General features: G+C 37.1%; 1 protein-coding gene across 2 annotated transcripts in view; it reads right to left on the reverse strand.

Annotated features, from left to right (window-relative positions):
- The window catches only part of LOC131246305 (probable pre-mRNA-splicing factor ATP-dependent RNA helicase DEAH4), a 120544-nt gene that overhangs the window by 14211 nt on the left and 87449 nt on the right, over nucleotides 1-18884 (reverse strand). For both annotated transcript variants that reach the window (XM_058246276.1, XM_058246277.1), the window contains exons 11-13: nucleotides 14665-14788; nucleotides 8644-8791; nucleotides 3365-3434 (exon numbers count right to left, since the gene is read on the reverse strand). In XM_058246276.1, the coding sequence (XP_058102259.1) occupies nucleotides 3365-3434; nucleotides 8644-8791; nucleotides 14665-14788 (342 nt within the window). The remainder of the gene's footprint in view (nucleotides 1-3364; nucleotides 3435-8643; nucleotides 8792-14664; nucleotides 14789-18884) is intronic.

Below are 18884 nucleotides of genomic sequence, written 5' to 3' on the forward strand. Positions count from 1 at the left end.
AGCTCAGGTCTTATTGTGTTTGTAGTATATGTGGATAATGATATAATTGTTATTGGAAGCGACAACAAGAGGATTGAAGAACTAAAGAAGTATCTTCAACAACATTTTCTCATAAAAGATATGGGTCATCTTCGATTCCTTGGTATAAAGTAGCCAGATTCAAAGGAGTTAATCTATCTTTATGGAAATATGTTTTCAATTTACTCATGAAGACGGGTCTTCTTGGAACTGAACCAGTTTACACTCTAATGGATCTTAATTACAAGCTTGTGGGTAATCATGGAGATGCAGTGGAAGATTAGGGCAGGTATAGAAGATATTGCAAAACTTATTTATTTAACTATTACTCGACCAAACATATCTAAACAGGGAACGTGGTAAGTCAATTCATAACTTCTCCAAGAGTACCTCACACAGAAGCAGTAATTCAAATTTTGCGTACCTCAAAGAAGCACCAAGTCAATGAATTTTGTATAAATGAAATAGTCATCTTCAGGTCATAGGATATTAGATACAAACTGAGTAAGTTCCGAAAGACGATCCACTACTGAATATTGTACATTTGTGGGAGGAAATCTAGTCACATGGAAGAGTAAGAAGCAGAGTGTGGTGGCACAATTGAGTGTTAGAGCAGAGTATACAGCAATGGCTCATAGCTCCTATGAGTCGATGTGGATCTAGAAATTGTTGTAAGAAATGCGATTTATAGTGCACATACCTATGCAATTATTTTGTGACAATTAGGCTGCCTTGTGAATGTGTTAACCAAGGCTCGTCGTTACACTCAGGCTACACATATATTCCAAGATTAGCATAAATAATATATATTCTCCAGCTTGAGAGGGAGTGTTAATGAATGTAATATGACCCTACTAGACCCACTTAGATGGGATATTTTAGTCTAAGATAGAGAGGGAACTTTCGCTTTTGTTACTAATGGCATTTCTGTAATTATGAAACTTTCATAATATAGGGGGGGAGGTTGAACCCTAACTTCAACCTATTCTCTTCTCTCTCTCTCTTCTTCTCTATTCCATCTCTCTTTCCACTTTTTTACAGAAACATTCGCTTCCAGAGAGAATATTGCTAACCTTGAAAACTTATCACGAAGCGCCCCCTTTCTAATCCAAACATCCTCTAATGAGAAGTCGATCCCCTCAAACTTGGCCACCATCCTACTAATCACCATCCACAAGTTGCCCTATAGAAGGTTGAATCTTTTGTCCACTACCCCCCAACAATGTACTTTCTAGCCATCACTCATCTCCCTAAGCTACTTTCTTCCATTTTGAGCCTCCACGGCACTTGCCTAACAATGCGGAATTCATAAACTCCAGTTTTCTTATACCTACTCCCCCTTCCTCATATAGCTTACACACCTCTTCCCACTCCACCAGGTGAATTTTTTGTTTTTCTTCCGCACCATGCCACAAAAGGTCATCTTAATCTCTTTAATCCTATCCGAATAGCCTTTGGACACCTAAAAGAGGCATAAAGTATATTGGTAAATTCGACATGGCTGCTTTTATTAACATTAATCTACCACCTAATGAAAGGTGCTAACTTTTCCGCCTTGACAATTTCCTTGTACCTTTTTAATTACCTTATCCCAAAGATGATTTGTGGGTTTGCCGACACATAAAGGAAAACCAAGATACCAAGAGGGAAATTCCCGAGCATGATGCTCAAACACCTTGGCGAACCTCACCACCTCCTTAGATGCCAAGGCGGAGCATCTCACTTTTAGAATGTTTACCTTCAATTCCAACACTTCGATAATCTAACAATTTTTCTCAAGTCATCCACCTTATCTTCTTTTGCATCACAAAAAAAAATGGTGCCATCGGCAAGCTAGAGATGAGAAATGTGAAACTCTGCATTCTCCACCATGAACCTGCTAATGGGACTCACAAATAACTCGCTTTCCAACATCTTATCTTCTTTCGCGTTGCAAAATAAAATGGTGCCATCGGCAAACTAGAGTTGAGAGATTCGAAACCTCGTATTCTCCACCCTATACCCCCTAATGGGACTCATAGATAATCCTCTTTCCAACATCTTACTTCTGCTACCACCATGAACAATAAAGGAGAGAGCCAATCCCCCTGCCAAAGACCTCTCAAAGCCTTAAAGAAAACTTCAAGAGACCCATTGACCAACATGGAAAACTTGGACAACTGAATACACTCTTGAATCCACCTTCTCCATCTCTGCCCGCAACCCAAAAGCCCCTAGAGTGTAATTTCATTTCAAATTTCCAAAATAGAGATGATTGTGTATCACCCTTTTTCTCAATCTTGGCCCTAAAGAAAAGTGGCACCCACATGGTCTGCATCACTAATCAATCTAAGCTCAAGTTCTCACGTTATGTTATGGAGTTAAGCTTCTGGCGTAAGTACGGGAAGTTACATTGTTGATCAAGGTGCAAATACCAGAACATGAATCCGTGGAGTCCTTGGATTAATCTTCAGTGTTACCAGGAATAAGAGATTTCAAATAGCAATATTCCCCTTAATTTTAGGATTTACAATTGTTGTCTTTTTGCCAAAAATATAATGAACTTCATTTTTCTAAAGTACTTTAAATTCATGTGATTATTAGGTTCCTATACTTTTTCAGTAACACATTTCATGCAAACAAATAAAATAAAAAAAGATTTTGTAGAGCATTTCCATTATGAATAACATTTGTGGAACACTAGGCACTCTCACCAAAATGATCCCAATGTGAAGTAATCATCTGGTGAGAGGCCCCCTCACTGTATTCCATATAAAAAAGGAATGTGGGGTGCAACTCTGGCCAAGGCTGACCATTGGATCCACAGAGGCTGCCATGCATTGCACCTGGCCCAAAGGTCACCCTGATCACAAGGTGCGCCGCTACTGGATCAAGGTGATCACTGTTTTCTATGGAATTTATTTTTAACAATAGGGAAAATGAAGATCACTCTGATCCAATGGTAACCCACCTCCTGGTCGAGGTACCATGTGCGATGCATGGGCCCCAATTGTCCAAGGCTAAGCGTAACATATATACTGCCTATAACCATTTCATAATCATAGCCATAGGAGCTAATCTTCTTGATGGGTTTGAAAAGTAAAGATCCATATAGAAATGAAGAAATATGTGTTTACTTAAAATGAGATACCTGTCAACAATCAAAACTTGATAAATATTACATGATCGATGATACCAAGTATAATTACATAAGAATGTTTAATAAGAAATGCCATCCATAAGCCAACAACACAAGGCAATAAATGATCGTATAAAATAAGTTGTGAGGTATTTTTTGAGAGAAAATTTTGAAGTGAACATACTTGTTCGCAAATATAAAAGCACATGGAACATAAAGAATCCTGACCTTTCGCTATTTTCTGCAGTATCTGACATAACTGTTTTCTGACGTCCTTTGTAAACATCATACCTCGCACCTACAACCACAAAGGCCCACACATTTTGTAGAACCTAAAATCTTTTTACCAGTAAGGTCATACTAATGCGAGTGCAATGAAACAGTACACTATGCATAAATCTTGGCAGCAAAAATCAAGGGAACAATACAGCATAGGAGGAATGTCAAAAAATACAAAAATCACAAAAATCAAGGTTCAAATTATAGTATATTGTTGAGGGTCAAATATTGCATATCAAACCTCAGTTATTGTCTGGATTTACGAACATGATACTGTTTAATGGCACGATTTAATCGTGTTTGTGATGCAAGGTGTATTTATAAGCTTGGACTAAAACAGAGTGCTAAAAGCGTGGATTTAACGTTCAGGAATCACCAAGGCAAGGGACGGACTCCATGGGATCAAGATCGACGAATTTACAAGCCAGAGATCCGAGAAAATCGAGGAACTGAAGCTCAAGTGGCCCAAAATTGGTCTAGAATGCAAGATCACAGGGTTTCCACCATCTGTTCAGTATGAAACTTCTTACATGGACTGAGCACCATAAATTAACCGTACACAACGAATTTTAGCTCTTGGATCCCTGTGGAAGTATCCCAACGGATAGATCAGCCCATGAATTATCAAACTGGGGCCCACCTAATATCTGGATATGCTTCACTTTTGGTCTCAACGCCTTAAATGAGGCGACAAAACGGATGGACGGCAAGGATTTCACACACGCATCACAACGGACCCCAAATGCTCACGTGCGTGTACATAGCACATGCGCACGCCAGCCACACCAGACATGGAATCTGTTTGGGCTGACCAACTATTTCTTAAAAAAACTTCAAGACGCAACGTCTTTGCAGCGTCCGACCGTTTTTGGGTAGTGGGGCCCACCCATCATCCAAATCAATGATCTGAACCATCCACTCACTCCAAGGGGTGGTCACTACTCCAGTCATGTTGATATTTTGACCCCTTGCGCACGTACACACGTGTATTGTTAGAAATCGTAAGATGAACGGCGAATTGAGTTCATATAGTGGGCCACACAAGAACCTACCAAAACTACTCTTTCTCCACTGGTTTTTCGCCAGAATTTCAATGGATGGGGTGGATTTCTCCATAGACATCAAGGTGGGGCCCACCGATCGTCATAGCAGCGGTCCGTAAACTCTGTTTCGCAAACAGAGCCTGCGGATGAATCTTGTGGGCCACCACCGTGCTTCATTGGTCGGATCTGGACCGTCCATCAAAAGCCCACGCTCCCTATAATCCTAGCCTAAATGACAAAATTTGAAGAAACAATGAAGATTGGTTTTCAACCGTCTAAACGGAGGACGAATGGTGGAACAAAAAGTTATGTGGGCCACACCAAAATAGAAGAAAAACGGTCATGTCCGACCGGTTTTCCGTGCTGATCTCAATGAACGGAGTGGATTTTCTATCAGAACTCGTCTGTGAGGGTCACCAAACATCGGCTTAAAAGCTATACGCAGGGTAACTACGTAAGTGGCCTACCGCCTCTCCCTACGCCGACTCCAGCACGGACTCTACACCACTCAGGCTGTCTATAAAAAGGGAGAGAGAAAGAGAGGATGATTAATCTGGAACGGGGAGCAGCTTTCTTAACAGAGTTTTTTTCCTTTGCTTTTGTTTTATGTTTTTTTTAGAGATTAGCCTAATTATGTTTAGGTCAGGCTAAACAACTTAGCTAGGGCTAAGAGGTGAAGCTTGTAACGTGATGGGAGAACTCTTTGCTTGTGCTTTTTATTTACACTAAATTGAACTTGATATTAGTTTGATCATGGGAATGTTTTTAGATTTTAATGGTCTGTTGTGACTAAAATTACAATGGGTCTGCGATAGCTTTGAGCATGTTCCTTTCCTTTTTATGCTTATGACGTCAGGAAGCCTTATTGTTCACCATCGTCTCCTGGGCATGGTCGGATGACAGTACCCTTCCTAACCTTCATACATTGTTGAGTGGTTGGTAATTAGTTTAATTCTGTTGTTTACTTTGTCTCCTGGGCATGGTTTGGTGATGGAATCCATTCTAATTCATATACCTTTCATCTCTTGAAAACTATATCAAAGGAAGTTCAGTTTGATATTCATGGTTACACCCTTTAACTGGATGAAGAGGGGACTCTAAGTCCAGTTAAGTTCCTAAAACAGGCATAAGATCTCCCTGATCTCTATAAGTGGATCCTCTGAATCCCTAGTTTCATTTCCCTGAATTCTTTAAGTTTTAGATAATTATTTCACCATTATTCCTCAAATTACAATCGATTTAGATTTCATCTCAGTCTAATTCTAGTTCTACTTAGTTTCAGATTACGTACAGGTATCAGTCCCTTGGGATTCGACCTCGGTCTCACCGAGTTTATTACTACATCACAACCCTATACTTGGGGAGTAAACATATAGGTTAATGTAGAAGAGGATGAGGGGGTTGGTGGCAGTGTTTTAAATAGCGATAGCATGTTGCATAGCGTTCAGCCCTTTGTAGCATGTAGCGTAAGTAGCGTAAGCTACATGATAATTCTAGTTTTTAATTTAAAATTAGAAAATTATTATAAATTGTATGGAAAAAGAAAATATATAAAAATGCCTAAATGAATATTCATTTTTTCATGTATAAGCATGTTCAAACAAGTTATTAATTATTATTTATCAAAAGCCAATCCACATCTATAAATCAAATTATTATCACCAGCATCTTTCTTAGAAAACCACAAACCAAAAGTCACAAGAATGAAAAGAAATTAAAATGCCACTGGTTGAGAGTATTAAGAACCAAATGCAAAATACAATTATCATTTATAAGAATTTAATTTTAAAAATAAAAATAAAAAATAAAAAATAAAAAACATAGCGTATACTACATACGCTCCATTCCCTCTAGCGATTTATGCTATTTGCTAAAGCTACGTAGCGTCATAGCTACACTATGCTACGGTATGTACGCTATTCAAAACACTGGCTGGTAGTAGTGAGGCTGAAGAGAAGAGGATCAAGAGGTCAATTGGATCCTTTTTTCGGAAGACAGAGTGCAAGACAATACAATAAAGGATCTTAGCATAAAAAGTAAAGGAAATTATCTATCGTGCAATGGCATAGCTCTTTCATTATACTTGGATGCTGCCACTTGTTGCATTTATGGGGCATACTCTAATATAGTGGAGGCCATACAGAGGGGTGGGAAGGGGATTAAGGTGCCCACTTCCCATAAAACTTTTGTAAAGTTGTTAGATGGGTTAGTGAATGACCTAAAGGCCTAAACTCAGACCTTTAAGAGGACATTATAATGTAACCCCATAGGATGAAACTAGATCAAAGAACAAAAGAAATAAAGATTGTGGGAGAACCCTAGCAATCCATTGGCCACGTGCCAGTGATCACAACCCCCTCTATCCAATGGAACCGAAGAAAAAAACCCCAAATCTAATTTTTTATTCATAATATAATCATAATCGTCAATTACAAGCAAGGAGGTCTTTTATATAAATATGACAGCCAACTGTAATATAATAAAAAGGACTGAAATGCCCTTGAATCCTATCATAACCATATGGGCCTAAATTGGGCCTGTTTCGATAGGAGGAAACCAAAAGGTAGATGAGGAATGGAAAACGTCACATCTAAGAAAAAAAGTACTATAGAAAAGGAAATATGGGGAAAATAATCCTTAAATAACCTCATTGTTTTACCATAAATGATTTTAATGAAAATTTAGAATGGTCAATGGTTAAAAAGTGAGAGTCATCACCCAAAAAGGGCAGAAAGCTCCATTTCTTAGATTTTAGAGACGAAGAGGAAATGGCCCTTTTGTGCGGAAATTTGAGTAAAAGGAAATCGATTTCCTCAGTTCTCGTCTTTCACAAATGAGCAAAACGGTCACATAAGAAGAAATCAATTTCCTTTTCTCATTTACCTTTCCATTTCCACCAATCCAAACAGCCGTTGAGAAAATCGGTCATAGCTCACTGAAAGGACATCAGAATTGCATGATGTTGAGCTTGTTTAAAAGAAAACTCAATAGGTTACCAAAATGGGACTTTCTCGTCATGCTAACATTATTTGAGCCGAAAAAGTGGCCCACAAAAAGTGATGAGAATAGAAAATGGAAACCTATTAAATAAATCATGACTCAATCTAACCGTAAAGACCAATTAAAGTAAATAAATCCAATGAAAATTATGACCATTCGATTGATCCCATGGGCCCCATAGTACCAGATGGCAATTGATCTCAACAGATTTATCATCAGACCATGGATTTGGTCTAGATAATCAATCAAGACATTCAAACGATTGGATTGGTTAGATCTTTGATCAACTAGCTCATTTGCCCATTTGGTTGCATACATTCCACTCAGCTTCAAAACAACTTGTCCTAGAGTTAAAAGTCAGCAGCAGCATCTTCTACAAAGATCCTTGTTTGTATCGCTTCTTTCTCTTTGATGGCAGTTAATGGTGAAGGCATCTGCATTTGAAAGGCACTTGTGCATGATACAATGCTGAAATACACACACTCTCTCTTTTTGCCTCCAAGTTGTCCCCCATGTTCAAGCCACAAAGTTCCACCTCTTTTACAATAGTGGACTCAATTGCGTATATTGTCATCCTTCACTGTTGGTTACATTTATCATCTAGACGGCTTGAAGTGGACAAATTGATCAATAGAAGGGTTCACAATGTAGGATTAATGTAATGGACTCTCATGGTTGATTTGTCATGGCATCTTAGAACATCCTAGCTAACATATACACGTGTGTGTGTCATTGTTACTACATTTATTTTTCAGCAAATATAAAAGATCAAAACATATTTGAAGAGGGTGCTAAAAGTAACAAGGGATGACGAATAGTATCTCCTTTGCAAGAACTGATGTAAAATTAAGTCTAAAGTCCTTCGTTAGCTAACTATCATTTGATATTTTCCAGTTGTGGGTTAGAATGAGCTACTTACCCATTTAGCCTAGAAATTATATGATGTGTATGCTTACCTAACAAAATTCAACAGTTAGCTAAGATACCATTTTAACTAAGGTACAATTACCTAGTGGTAAAACGATGTGGGGAAAGGTTGGGTGATTTTATTTTATTTTTTTTCAAGGAAGTTTGGGTGATTTGATATTACGGACCGACTTTCAATTATATGATAGATTATTCTTTTCTTCCAAGATAACTTTCCTTCTCATGCTTGTGCTTAAGACATAATCTTGGAAAAGATACCTGCAAGTTGTTATCAATGCACCATTGTGGATCATAATTAGCTCGATCCCATTTCTCATATATTTGGAGCAATTGGATGTGATCACCCCAGCCAGAACCATCTGGAAGGTCCGACGAAGAACGTTTCCTCTTCTTCTCACTGTTCTTACTGCAAGTGGCACATTTAAGAAGACCGAAAATTACAGAAAGGAATATAATCCACACCATGGACATATACGGGTTGAATCTAAACCACTCCAGTTCAAAGAATATATGCAAATGTACGATAACATTGTTACCTAAACATCAGTCACTAAAGATACATATTTATTACTTCCAGGTATCAGTTGAAGGTTGAAACACAAACAGCAATGCCTAGCTATGGTACTATATTATGAGAATAGAGTCATTAGACTAAAAATTGGAGAATAATGATAATATCATAACATTCATAAGTCATAACTACTGAACTTACCATAAGAAACAGTTGTCAGAGGGATAATAATCAAATCCATTCAGTAAGCACAAAAGGCCCAACAAACAAATCAAGCACTTCAAGTATGGTAAAAGAGAATGTTCCAAAGTAACATAGAATGCCATTTAAAGCGGCACCTTATATCGATTACAACAAACCAGGCATATTGGTAACCTCTCAAAAGGTTCCTCAGCAGTCAATACAAAGCAATTAATCAAAAACAAATAACTAGAATTTGTGAAAGTACTCAAAAGCTGCTGAAAATATCATATGAATCTATCAAATCATTAAGGTTGCAATTTGCCACAAAATATATTCAGATTTTTTACCATTGCAATACAGCCTATAGATTTAAAGTTAAAACCTCATTATTAATTATGGCCTAGAAGACAAGCAACACTCAAACATTAACCTCGACCTACACTGTAAGGGGCAAAAGAAAGAACATCATTGTACCTAGGGACATGCCATAATTTCAAAATAAAAGGGAATAGCTTGTTCTTTGATCTATGTAGTTTTTGCATGTAGGGAAAAGAGTGGTCACAAGGGGGGAGGAATGTTTGTGCGATCCACCCCGTTCATCAGGTGGATCTCTATGCAAATTGTCTACAGAAAAAAGAATAAATAATAGGGAAAACAAGAACAGTAGAACAAGAATTTATACAAGAGGTAAAAAAAATAGTATTGATCTCACACATGCAGAGATCTAGCTTAAATGATCAAATCATCCATTTCTTGAAAGAAATTTAAGAAAATAGAAAAAATCAGATACATGGCCAACCAAAAAAAAAAAATCTGCGAAGGGCCAAAAAAAATCAACTACTTTGTTTTTTGTTTAGTCTATAGATCTTGAGTACAAACAACTAATTCATGCATTATTTCAAAAAAAAAAAAAAAACTGATAGAAAACAGCACAATGGTTAAGACGTGAAAAATTGGGATATTCAACCAAGTAGATCCTAATCAAACACAAATCAAGCATGACTTGGTGGATTAGGACACACGTTGGAAAATAACAAAAAGAAGGGAAAAAGAAAAAAGAAAAACTGATCATTACCTGTTTTTCATATTTTCCCCAAAAATGGCCCACTCACCTGTGTTTGTTGACTCATGCTTGAGTGTTGTCTTTCATGTTCATAATATATTTAATCGAGAACCCCAATCTATTGTTTCTCCAAGCTTAAGGCCATGAAAAATGAGATAATAATAAAAAAGCAAAAAAATGATGCATTTATGCATTTTGTTGAATCTCATGAGTCATAACAGACGTGATTGTATTGGTACCAATACAGCCTTTATCAGCCAGTAAACCAAAGGCAGGTCTCTAGCTCAATATCAGAGAGAGAGAGAGAGAGAGGGAGGGAGGGAGGCCCAAACATGGGAATAATCACTTATATTCTTCCATAATCCATAATTAGCCCGAGAGATTACGAACAGAAATGACAACACTCTCCCTTTACACTGTATATAAACCTTGTACCATTACACTTTATGGCATATATACACATGCACACGGGATACACTTAAATGCTTCCCCATTAAGCTGGTGGGTTAATAAGTTTCAGTTTATCCACCAAGAAGACATGTCGGTTTGCAGTCAACACTTTGGTGAATATATCAGTACCTTGTATCGTGGTTGATACATGGGAAAGCAAGAAGATTCTGTTTTGATACTGTTCTTAAATGAAGTAACAATCCAACTCAATATGTTTGATGTATTAATGAAACACAAGGTGACCAATGGAAATTAGATTTATAGAAGGTTTAGGAACAATAAGGACATTGGAAATGGTAGAGCAGTTTGACTATGATAGAAGATCTATTCATCATATGTCCATTGCCCGGTAAATTGTGACATCATCACACCCACAGGCTTCCACTTAGGCTTTCCACCACCTACATTCTTCAAGGAATGAGCTAGGAGGACAACGCTCCCACAGCATTAGTACTCTCACCAAGTATGCTCAACCTGGTATTCTCACCCAGGTATGTAACAAGTATGCTTCTACATCTTTAAATTCAGTTTGTGAAATGGATGATCTCCCTCCCTATGTCTTTAAATTCAGTTTGTGAACTTGATGATCTCCCTCCCTCCCATAGGAACTTTGTTTTCTTTTTTTGTTCTTTTTTCTTAGACCTTCCAAACATTCCTAAAATCACCATGAAAAATCTTCAAAAAATAACGAAATATTTCTGAAAATCGAGATCTTTTAGGATTTGACTTCCTGTGATAGATTTTCACCTAAAATCACCATGAAAAATCTTCAAAAAATAACCAAATATTTCTGAAAATCGAGATCTTTTAGGATTTGACTTCCTGTGATAGATTTTCACCTTCACCTATCGAGGCCCACCATACAATCACGCGTGTATGAATTGGTCCCAAAACAGAAGAACTGATTGGTATGCAGTCCAGCCGCAGACATGTCTTAAGAACGTGCCTGTTAAGGCTGTCAATGGGCCAGACCCAGTGTTGTCTTCTGCCTGTTTTGCACTAATCAGGCTGGAACTGTCTTGCTGGCCTTATTCGAAATTTTGAGTCTGCTTGCCTTGGGATTTTCCCATTTGTAGTCCAAGTCTCTCTCAGTCAGATTCAACCTTCTTAGTCCTAATGTGCAGTGAAACTCAAGAACAGAAGTGACAGCCTCTTGGGGCTCTGAGACTAATAATCAAGATAATTTGGGAATGATTTCGCCATTCATCTACATTCCACAATTAGCTAAAAGGAGGTCATGAAATAAAAGAGAAATGACTAAAATAACTCCTACAAACATCGTATGTACACCTCTGACCATTTAAAGAGCATATACACAGATGGACATGCGAAACCATGCTTCTAACATCGATTGCAGCTGCAAAGTTCCAAAATGAAGCACAATTCGAACTGCATACGTTGAACCGAATGGACCAATGAGAATCCACTGAGTCTATGTTATCTCCTTATGGAATCGGGTCTAAAACCTACATGCCTCCATCAATGATAGGGAGTGGAGCAGTGTTCGAAGTATCGGTATCGCGCAATGTATCGCAACCTTGGGATATAGATACGTATCGATTATCACACGGGATATCGCATAATTTATCGCACTTTTTGGGAAACATAGGGAAACATTAGCAAAATGGTTGAATTTTTTTATGCAACTTCAGAGATTATTTAAAAAGACCTTAATACACACTTTTAAATCATAAAATATCAAAAAGAAGTGCACATAATAAATTTCCATTGTATAAGGTACTAAGTTATGCGTTATCTGTTTAAGCTAAGGTAAATATATTTAAATATAATGCATACCATTTATAAATGTATAAAGATATGTATGAAAATGAGTCATATCCAAACCTCAATTGAAATTCATTTTAACATATCATTTTAGGGCATGGTTTGAAAAATAAGGCAGATCCAAATCTGAGGAGGACCACACCACACAAAATAGTGGTCATTGAATGATCGCCATTAAACTTTTTTGGGGCTATAATTTTTTTGGATAAAGCTAATATTTATGTTTTCCCATCTAGGTTTGTCAAACCTCATGAACAAATTGGATGACAAATAAACATTACAGTGGGCCCTAAAAAGCTTCAATGGTGGACATCATTGCCATCACATTTTCTTGTGGTGTGGTACACTTGATCTTACATCTGTCTCCTTTTTGGGCTCATGCCTTAAAATTACTTATGAAATTGGATGGAGGGTGTGGATTGGCTGGTGTACCACACATCAATGAGGTATGGGTATGTGTCGTGTGAAGATGGGACACGGATTTCCTACAAAATCCTTTCACGGGAGTGGGGCACACCGTGATGTTTGTGAGAAATCTACTCCATCCATCAGTTTTGTGAGCTTATTTTAAGACTTAAGGCAAAAATTGAGCAGGATGCAAGACTCAAGCGAGCCGCAATAAAGAAAAAGGTGGGTAGGTAAATTCCTACAGTTGAAACCTTCCTGAGTCGACAGTGATGTCTACATTCCATCCATACCGTTCATAACGTCATTACTACTGGGATGAATTGAAAACCCAAATATTAGACTGATTCAAAACTTGTGGCCCCATGAATATTTCAACTATGGACCTTCAGTCCTCACGTTTTCGGCCCACTTGAGTCTTGGATCCAGCTCATTTTTCGGCCATGTCTTAAAATGTGCTCAAAAAACAGATGGACAGAGTGGATTTCTCACAAACATCGCGGTGGACCCCACCTAAGTTTCCAGCGCATGAACTTCATGCGAAGTAGCGCAGACGATCATCCACCTCCAGTTGTACAAACAGTTCAAAGGAGATCAGAGTTACATAGGCCCCACAATAATGTATTTATTATATCCACACCGTTCATCCATTTGGAGAGATCGTTCTAGATCATGAGCCCAAAAATGAGTCACATCCAAACCTCAATTGGACCACACCACAAATAGCAGTGAGGACAATGATTCTCACTGTTATAACATTCATACAGTCCACCATAACATTTTTTTTCCATCCAATCTGTTCATGAGGTCACAAAGACCTTGATGAAGAGGAAAAACAAATATCATACAATCCAAAACTTTTGTGACCCCCAAAAGGGTTTCACTGGTAGACGTTCAATATCCCGCTACTTTTTCCAGTTTGGGCCACCTGATCTTTGGATCTGTCTTATTTTTTGGCTCAACCCTTACGACGAGCTCGCCAAATGGACGAACGGTTTGGATATGACATATACCTCATGATGGGACCCACAGAACTTGGTGACGTCAACACATCATCCACGTCGGTGGTGTGCAGTAGGCCAACCCATCCGCATCCCGTAAAAAGGGCTCGGAGCCCTTTTTTTTCGAAGGAGAGAGGGTTCCGGCATTCCGAAACCCTAAAATCTCTACCAAATCTGTCATTTCGCCGAGAATATCTCCGGATTTCGTCGAGAATTTCTCTGGATTTCGACGGATTTCGCCCAAATCTCTCCCAAATCAGAGATTTTGTTGCTACGATTCGAATGGCCCTTCAAATACAGCTTCTGATTAGGGCGATCTCCTCTACAGGTACCGAAATCTACTTGTTGAAAGTTTTTTTTTTTCCCGAATAATGAGTCTGTTTGTTGATTTCCAACAATAATGGAGGAGGAATCGTGCGATATCGCACGATGTATCGGCGATATCGACGATATATCGTGCAATATCTGGATTTTGAGATTTTTTGTATCTTCCTAGCGTTATCGGACGGGTTTCATCTCGCTGGGGGCCGATAACGATAATATCAGCCGATATATCGGCCGATAGTATGGATATTTCGAACACTAGAGTGGAGGACACTCACTAAAATGAATAACATGAGTGAAGAATAAGGGTCAGCCACTTTTTGTGCTTGCATTCCAACATGTGGGACTACGATATATCATTTGCTTGGTTTTTGTAGGGTTCATTCTGCATATCCTCTACGAAACAAGTTCAAAAGTTGATATGTCGCAAATTGAATTCAAATGTATTTTTTATGACCACCTAGCAATACATTCCACTCCTGTGGAATTCATTTATAGTAGAAAATTAATAGGTGTTGTATGTTCATTAGGTTAAAAAACAATAAAAATAGAATTACCTCCGAGTAGAAATTAGAGTGGTTTCTGCGGATAACATTGCAGTAACAGTCAAAGCTTGGGATAAACATCCAAGCTCATTTGCCTCGATTAATGTCCTAGAAAGTGAAGGCTCCAACGGAAGCTCTGTATAGAATTCGAAAGGGTACCAGATTTTATGATGAGTATCCAAAACAATAAACAGCATACATGCTATATAAAAAAATGATGAAAAAGAGCAAACAGCATATGATATACTTTCATACATTAACCACAAACCAATCTAATTTGAAGTAGGACACTTTATGATTAGAGAATCTGAAATAGTTGCTTATAAATAAACAGACTAAGGTTACAGCCATGAAGAATTCCAACAGCTAGTGAGGAATTTTCTCAGGATTCTAGTATTGGTTCAAGAACAAGAAATGAAGTTTGTTCTACATTTCTAGAAATGTTTCCAACATTTAACACCAGTTGTTACTTTCAACAGAAGTTCTAACCACTTTTAAGAAGATATATTAAATGTTGAAACCATTGTTTAAAAAACAAACAATACATTCAGGAATACACCATAGATAACTTGCAAAAGTGACAGGAAGTTAAAACTGAAAATTGTCTTTTAGTTTCAATAAGGAATCAAACTATACATATCAATATCAGCTCCTCTACGCCTTAAGTGTCCAATAGATCCAGTCAAACATTTATTAACTTCCTCGGTAACTGTCCAACTAGGACTATGTTTTTGAAATCTGTGAATGGATTGGCCCATTCCCACACAGCCAAACATTTATTTAAATTATTAGATGGTGTAGTTGAAGAAATAAGAGAAAAATGTGTTGTCCAAGTTTATCACGGACAATGCAACCTCCTATGTAGCCGCCGGTCGCCTTCTTATGAAGAATAGATGTCGTTTATTTTGGACTCCATGCGCGACACATTGTTTAGATTTAATGTTAGAAGATGTAGATAGGTTATATATTAAAGTGATTGCTAGGGCTAGAAGAATAATTGTCTCCATGTATAAATATGCCCTTCTTCTCCATCACATGAGAAAACACATTATTTGTAATTTGCTTCGTCTGTCACCAGATTCGCAACAGCCTTTTTAATACTACAAAGGATGTATGCAAAAAAAAAAAAATCTGAGCTTAGAAGCTTTTTAGTGTCAGCCGATTGGAATGATGGGCCTTAGTCAAAGAAGACCAAAGGAAAGTTAGTCTAACAAACCATCCCTTCGCAATCGCTTTGGAGACAAATGCTAAAGGCATTAAAATCATTGGAACCCTTTGTAAGTGTGTTAAGATTGATGGGTTGCGAAGAAAAGCCACCAATGGGCTACATCTATGATGTGATGGAGGGGGCTAGCAACAAAATTATGGATCACTTTAATTATAGAGAATGTAATTATATGCCTATATTAGATGTTATAGATAAGAAATGGAGCAGCCAAATGTCATCTTCATCGTATTCAGTTGCCTACATCTTTAATATGGTCGTATTCTTCGCTTCCGCGGATTGGAGTAAGGCAGAAAAGATGCATATGGTATGCGTTCTTGATGTTTTGGAAAGAATGGTTCCAAATAAAGATGAACAAAACAGAATTCCCGCTCCGCTCTACTACACTTCTACATGAAAGGTGTGGGGATTTTCTTAGGAACTATGAAATGGCCAAGTATGAACATCACAGCGAGTTGCTCTAAGAAATAACTTCTTATAATCTATAAAATCTAACTTACTTTAACTGTTATTTGTACAGTTGGCTGGTGGTCAATGTATGGAGTGGACCCAAACAGAAAGGATCCAACACTAAACTGGCCATGAAAACACACAGCCTTATAAGTTTTGCTAGCGATTGCGAGTACATTCGAGTCGGTGAGCTTCTCAATTCACTCCTCAAATATTGAATTTAGACGTAAGAAGTGAATATTAAAACTATAAAGTAATTGGCCATCCCTAATTCACTTTCAGTTGGAATGTTATACAGATTCACACCAAAAAATGAATCATCTTGAACAAAAGGAAAATAACTTGATCTTCGTCCAATACAACCAAAAGTTGTGAGAACGATTCCAAGTTAGGCAAAAATAGCCTGGTTTCTGTGATCCCATTTGCCAAGATAAGTTGAAGGCAGGTGGTAAGTGGCTTGTAGAGACAGAGGACCCTGTCTTTACAGGCGAGGACCTAACATAGGCCTAAGTAAAAGATGTCACATTTGGATCAGCATCTGGAGAAAGTTCTTCAACTCAAAAGCAGAGAAGAGGGGTGAGCAGTAGCACGAAGCCTAATAGCAACCAAGGGCAAGAAGTAGACGAGATTGTAGAGATAAATGAAGAAGATGATCGAGATGATCAACCATTGGATGTAGATGAAACTAGTGTGAACCGATGATGAAGAAAAAGAAAATAATGAAGTATAAATCAAATAAGGAGATGAGTCCAATGACAATGATGGTGGTGATGAGGTCATGCCACAATAGGATTAGTATAGTAACCTATTTTCAATTTTTAAAAATTGAATTTATAGGTCACTAAGTTGTAACCAGTAAAAAATTTGTAGTTTGTATATTTTAATTTGTAATTGTATTTGTAACTTTGTAGTTTTTTCTTGTTTTAGTTTGTAGTTTGTACTATTTATACATCAACTCATCAAGTTATCAATAACATGTTTATGTTTGTAGTTCTTAATGAGTTTTTATTTGTTAGTTAATTTGTTGATTGTTATAGATGGTCTAATGTTCATTTAAATATAAATATAATCGTGAAATGTAACAAACTATAATGAAATAAGCCAAAAATAAAAATAAAAAATAAAAATCCAATCACTCGTAATAATTAGATAGTTTTTCATAGTTTTTTAGAAAAACAAAATCACATTTTTTTTTGCCATTTCTTTTTTTATTTTTTTTTTTCAAAACAAAGGGAAGGGTTTAGCAATTGCTTATGCAATTATGTAATCGCATAAGTGATCAGCCTAGCCCCATGGCTCAGGATCACTTATGCAATTTGACAACACTCTCCCCCATACATCAAAATGAACCAACAAAAAAAAATTATTTGACTTTTTTTTTTCGTAGATGCATAAACAGACCAATCAAGTTTAGCCAAATCACAAGCCTCACATTGAAAATTCTAGAAAACATTAGACTCAACTGATTGTCGCAACAAAGACGGTAGAACTGAATTAAAAGGACGAACAAAATAACAATGCCAAATATAAAGATCCTCCTTTTTAACAGTAAGACACTCACTAAACTGACCTAAAGAATTCAAATGAAAAATATATAACTGATCCTTCTCAAGTTCACCACCATGAAGCTTTTTCATCATTAGATCCTTAAAGACACAGTGATCAAGAAAAAATGCCACGCTGCAATTTGAATCCTTTGTAATCTAACTCACAGACAATATATTAAAAGCAGTGTTCGAAGTATCGGTATCGCTAAAAGTTTCGCTGGCCAGGGATACGGAAACAATATCAATATCGCTGATAATATTGCTGATAACCGGAAATGTGGAGAAACATGGGGAAAATGGTGGAATTTCTAATGAAACTTCAAGGGATGTTAAAATGTACGTATTTGCATATTTAGATATTTAAAAAAAAAAAATTTGCAAAAAGAATGCATACATAATAATTTTCATTTAATGGGGCCTTAAAAGCATGTGATGTTGTAAAAAATCAGTCCAACCATCCCATTCGGCCTATTTAACCATCCAACATTTCATCCAAACATCTATCGATATTGCAAAATATCAACAACACATGATATTTCACCAAGAAATCATCAACAATTGGAAAGGAAATGAAAGATTGTGATCTCAATATCGCGCATGTTGCGATATCAATAATATCGAGATATTATCAATATTATCAATGACAAATTGAACACTACATATAACCATGCACCCATAAAAAAATTAAAATAATTTTTTTTCTAATAAACAAAATTTTGATGATATCAATACATTGGCGATATTCTTAAAATATCGTCAATACACTTACAATACGAGCATTACCTAGAATTTACATAGTAAAAAATATTGGTGATATTGATGCATTGGCAATACAAGCGACACCTAGAATTTACAAAGTTGAAAATATTGGTGATTACATTAGCGATATTGATATGTTGGCGATACTTAGCTATACATTGCTAATACCTGGAATTTCCAATACTACCAACGTTATCGGTATTGCTGAGCTGGAGATAAAGATAATATCAGAGATAATTCGAACATTGATT

The sequence above is a fragment of the Magnolia sinica genome, chromosome 5 (assembly GCF_029962835.1).
Source record: "Magnolia sinica isolate HGM2019 chromosome 5, MsV1, whole genome shotgun sequence".
In the NCBI taxonomy this organism is placed as follows: Eukaryota; Viridiplantae; Streptophyta; class Magnoliopsida; order Magnoliales; family Magnoliaceae; genus Magnolia; species Magnolia sinica.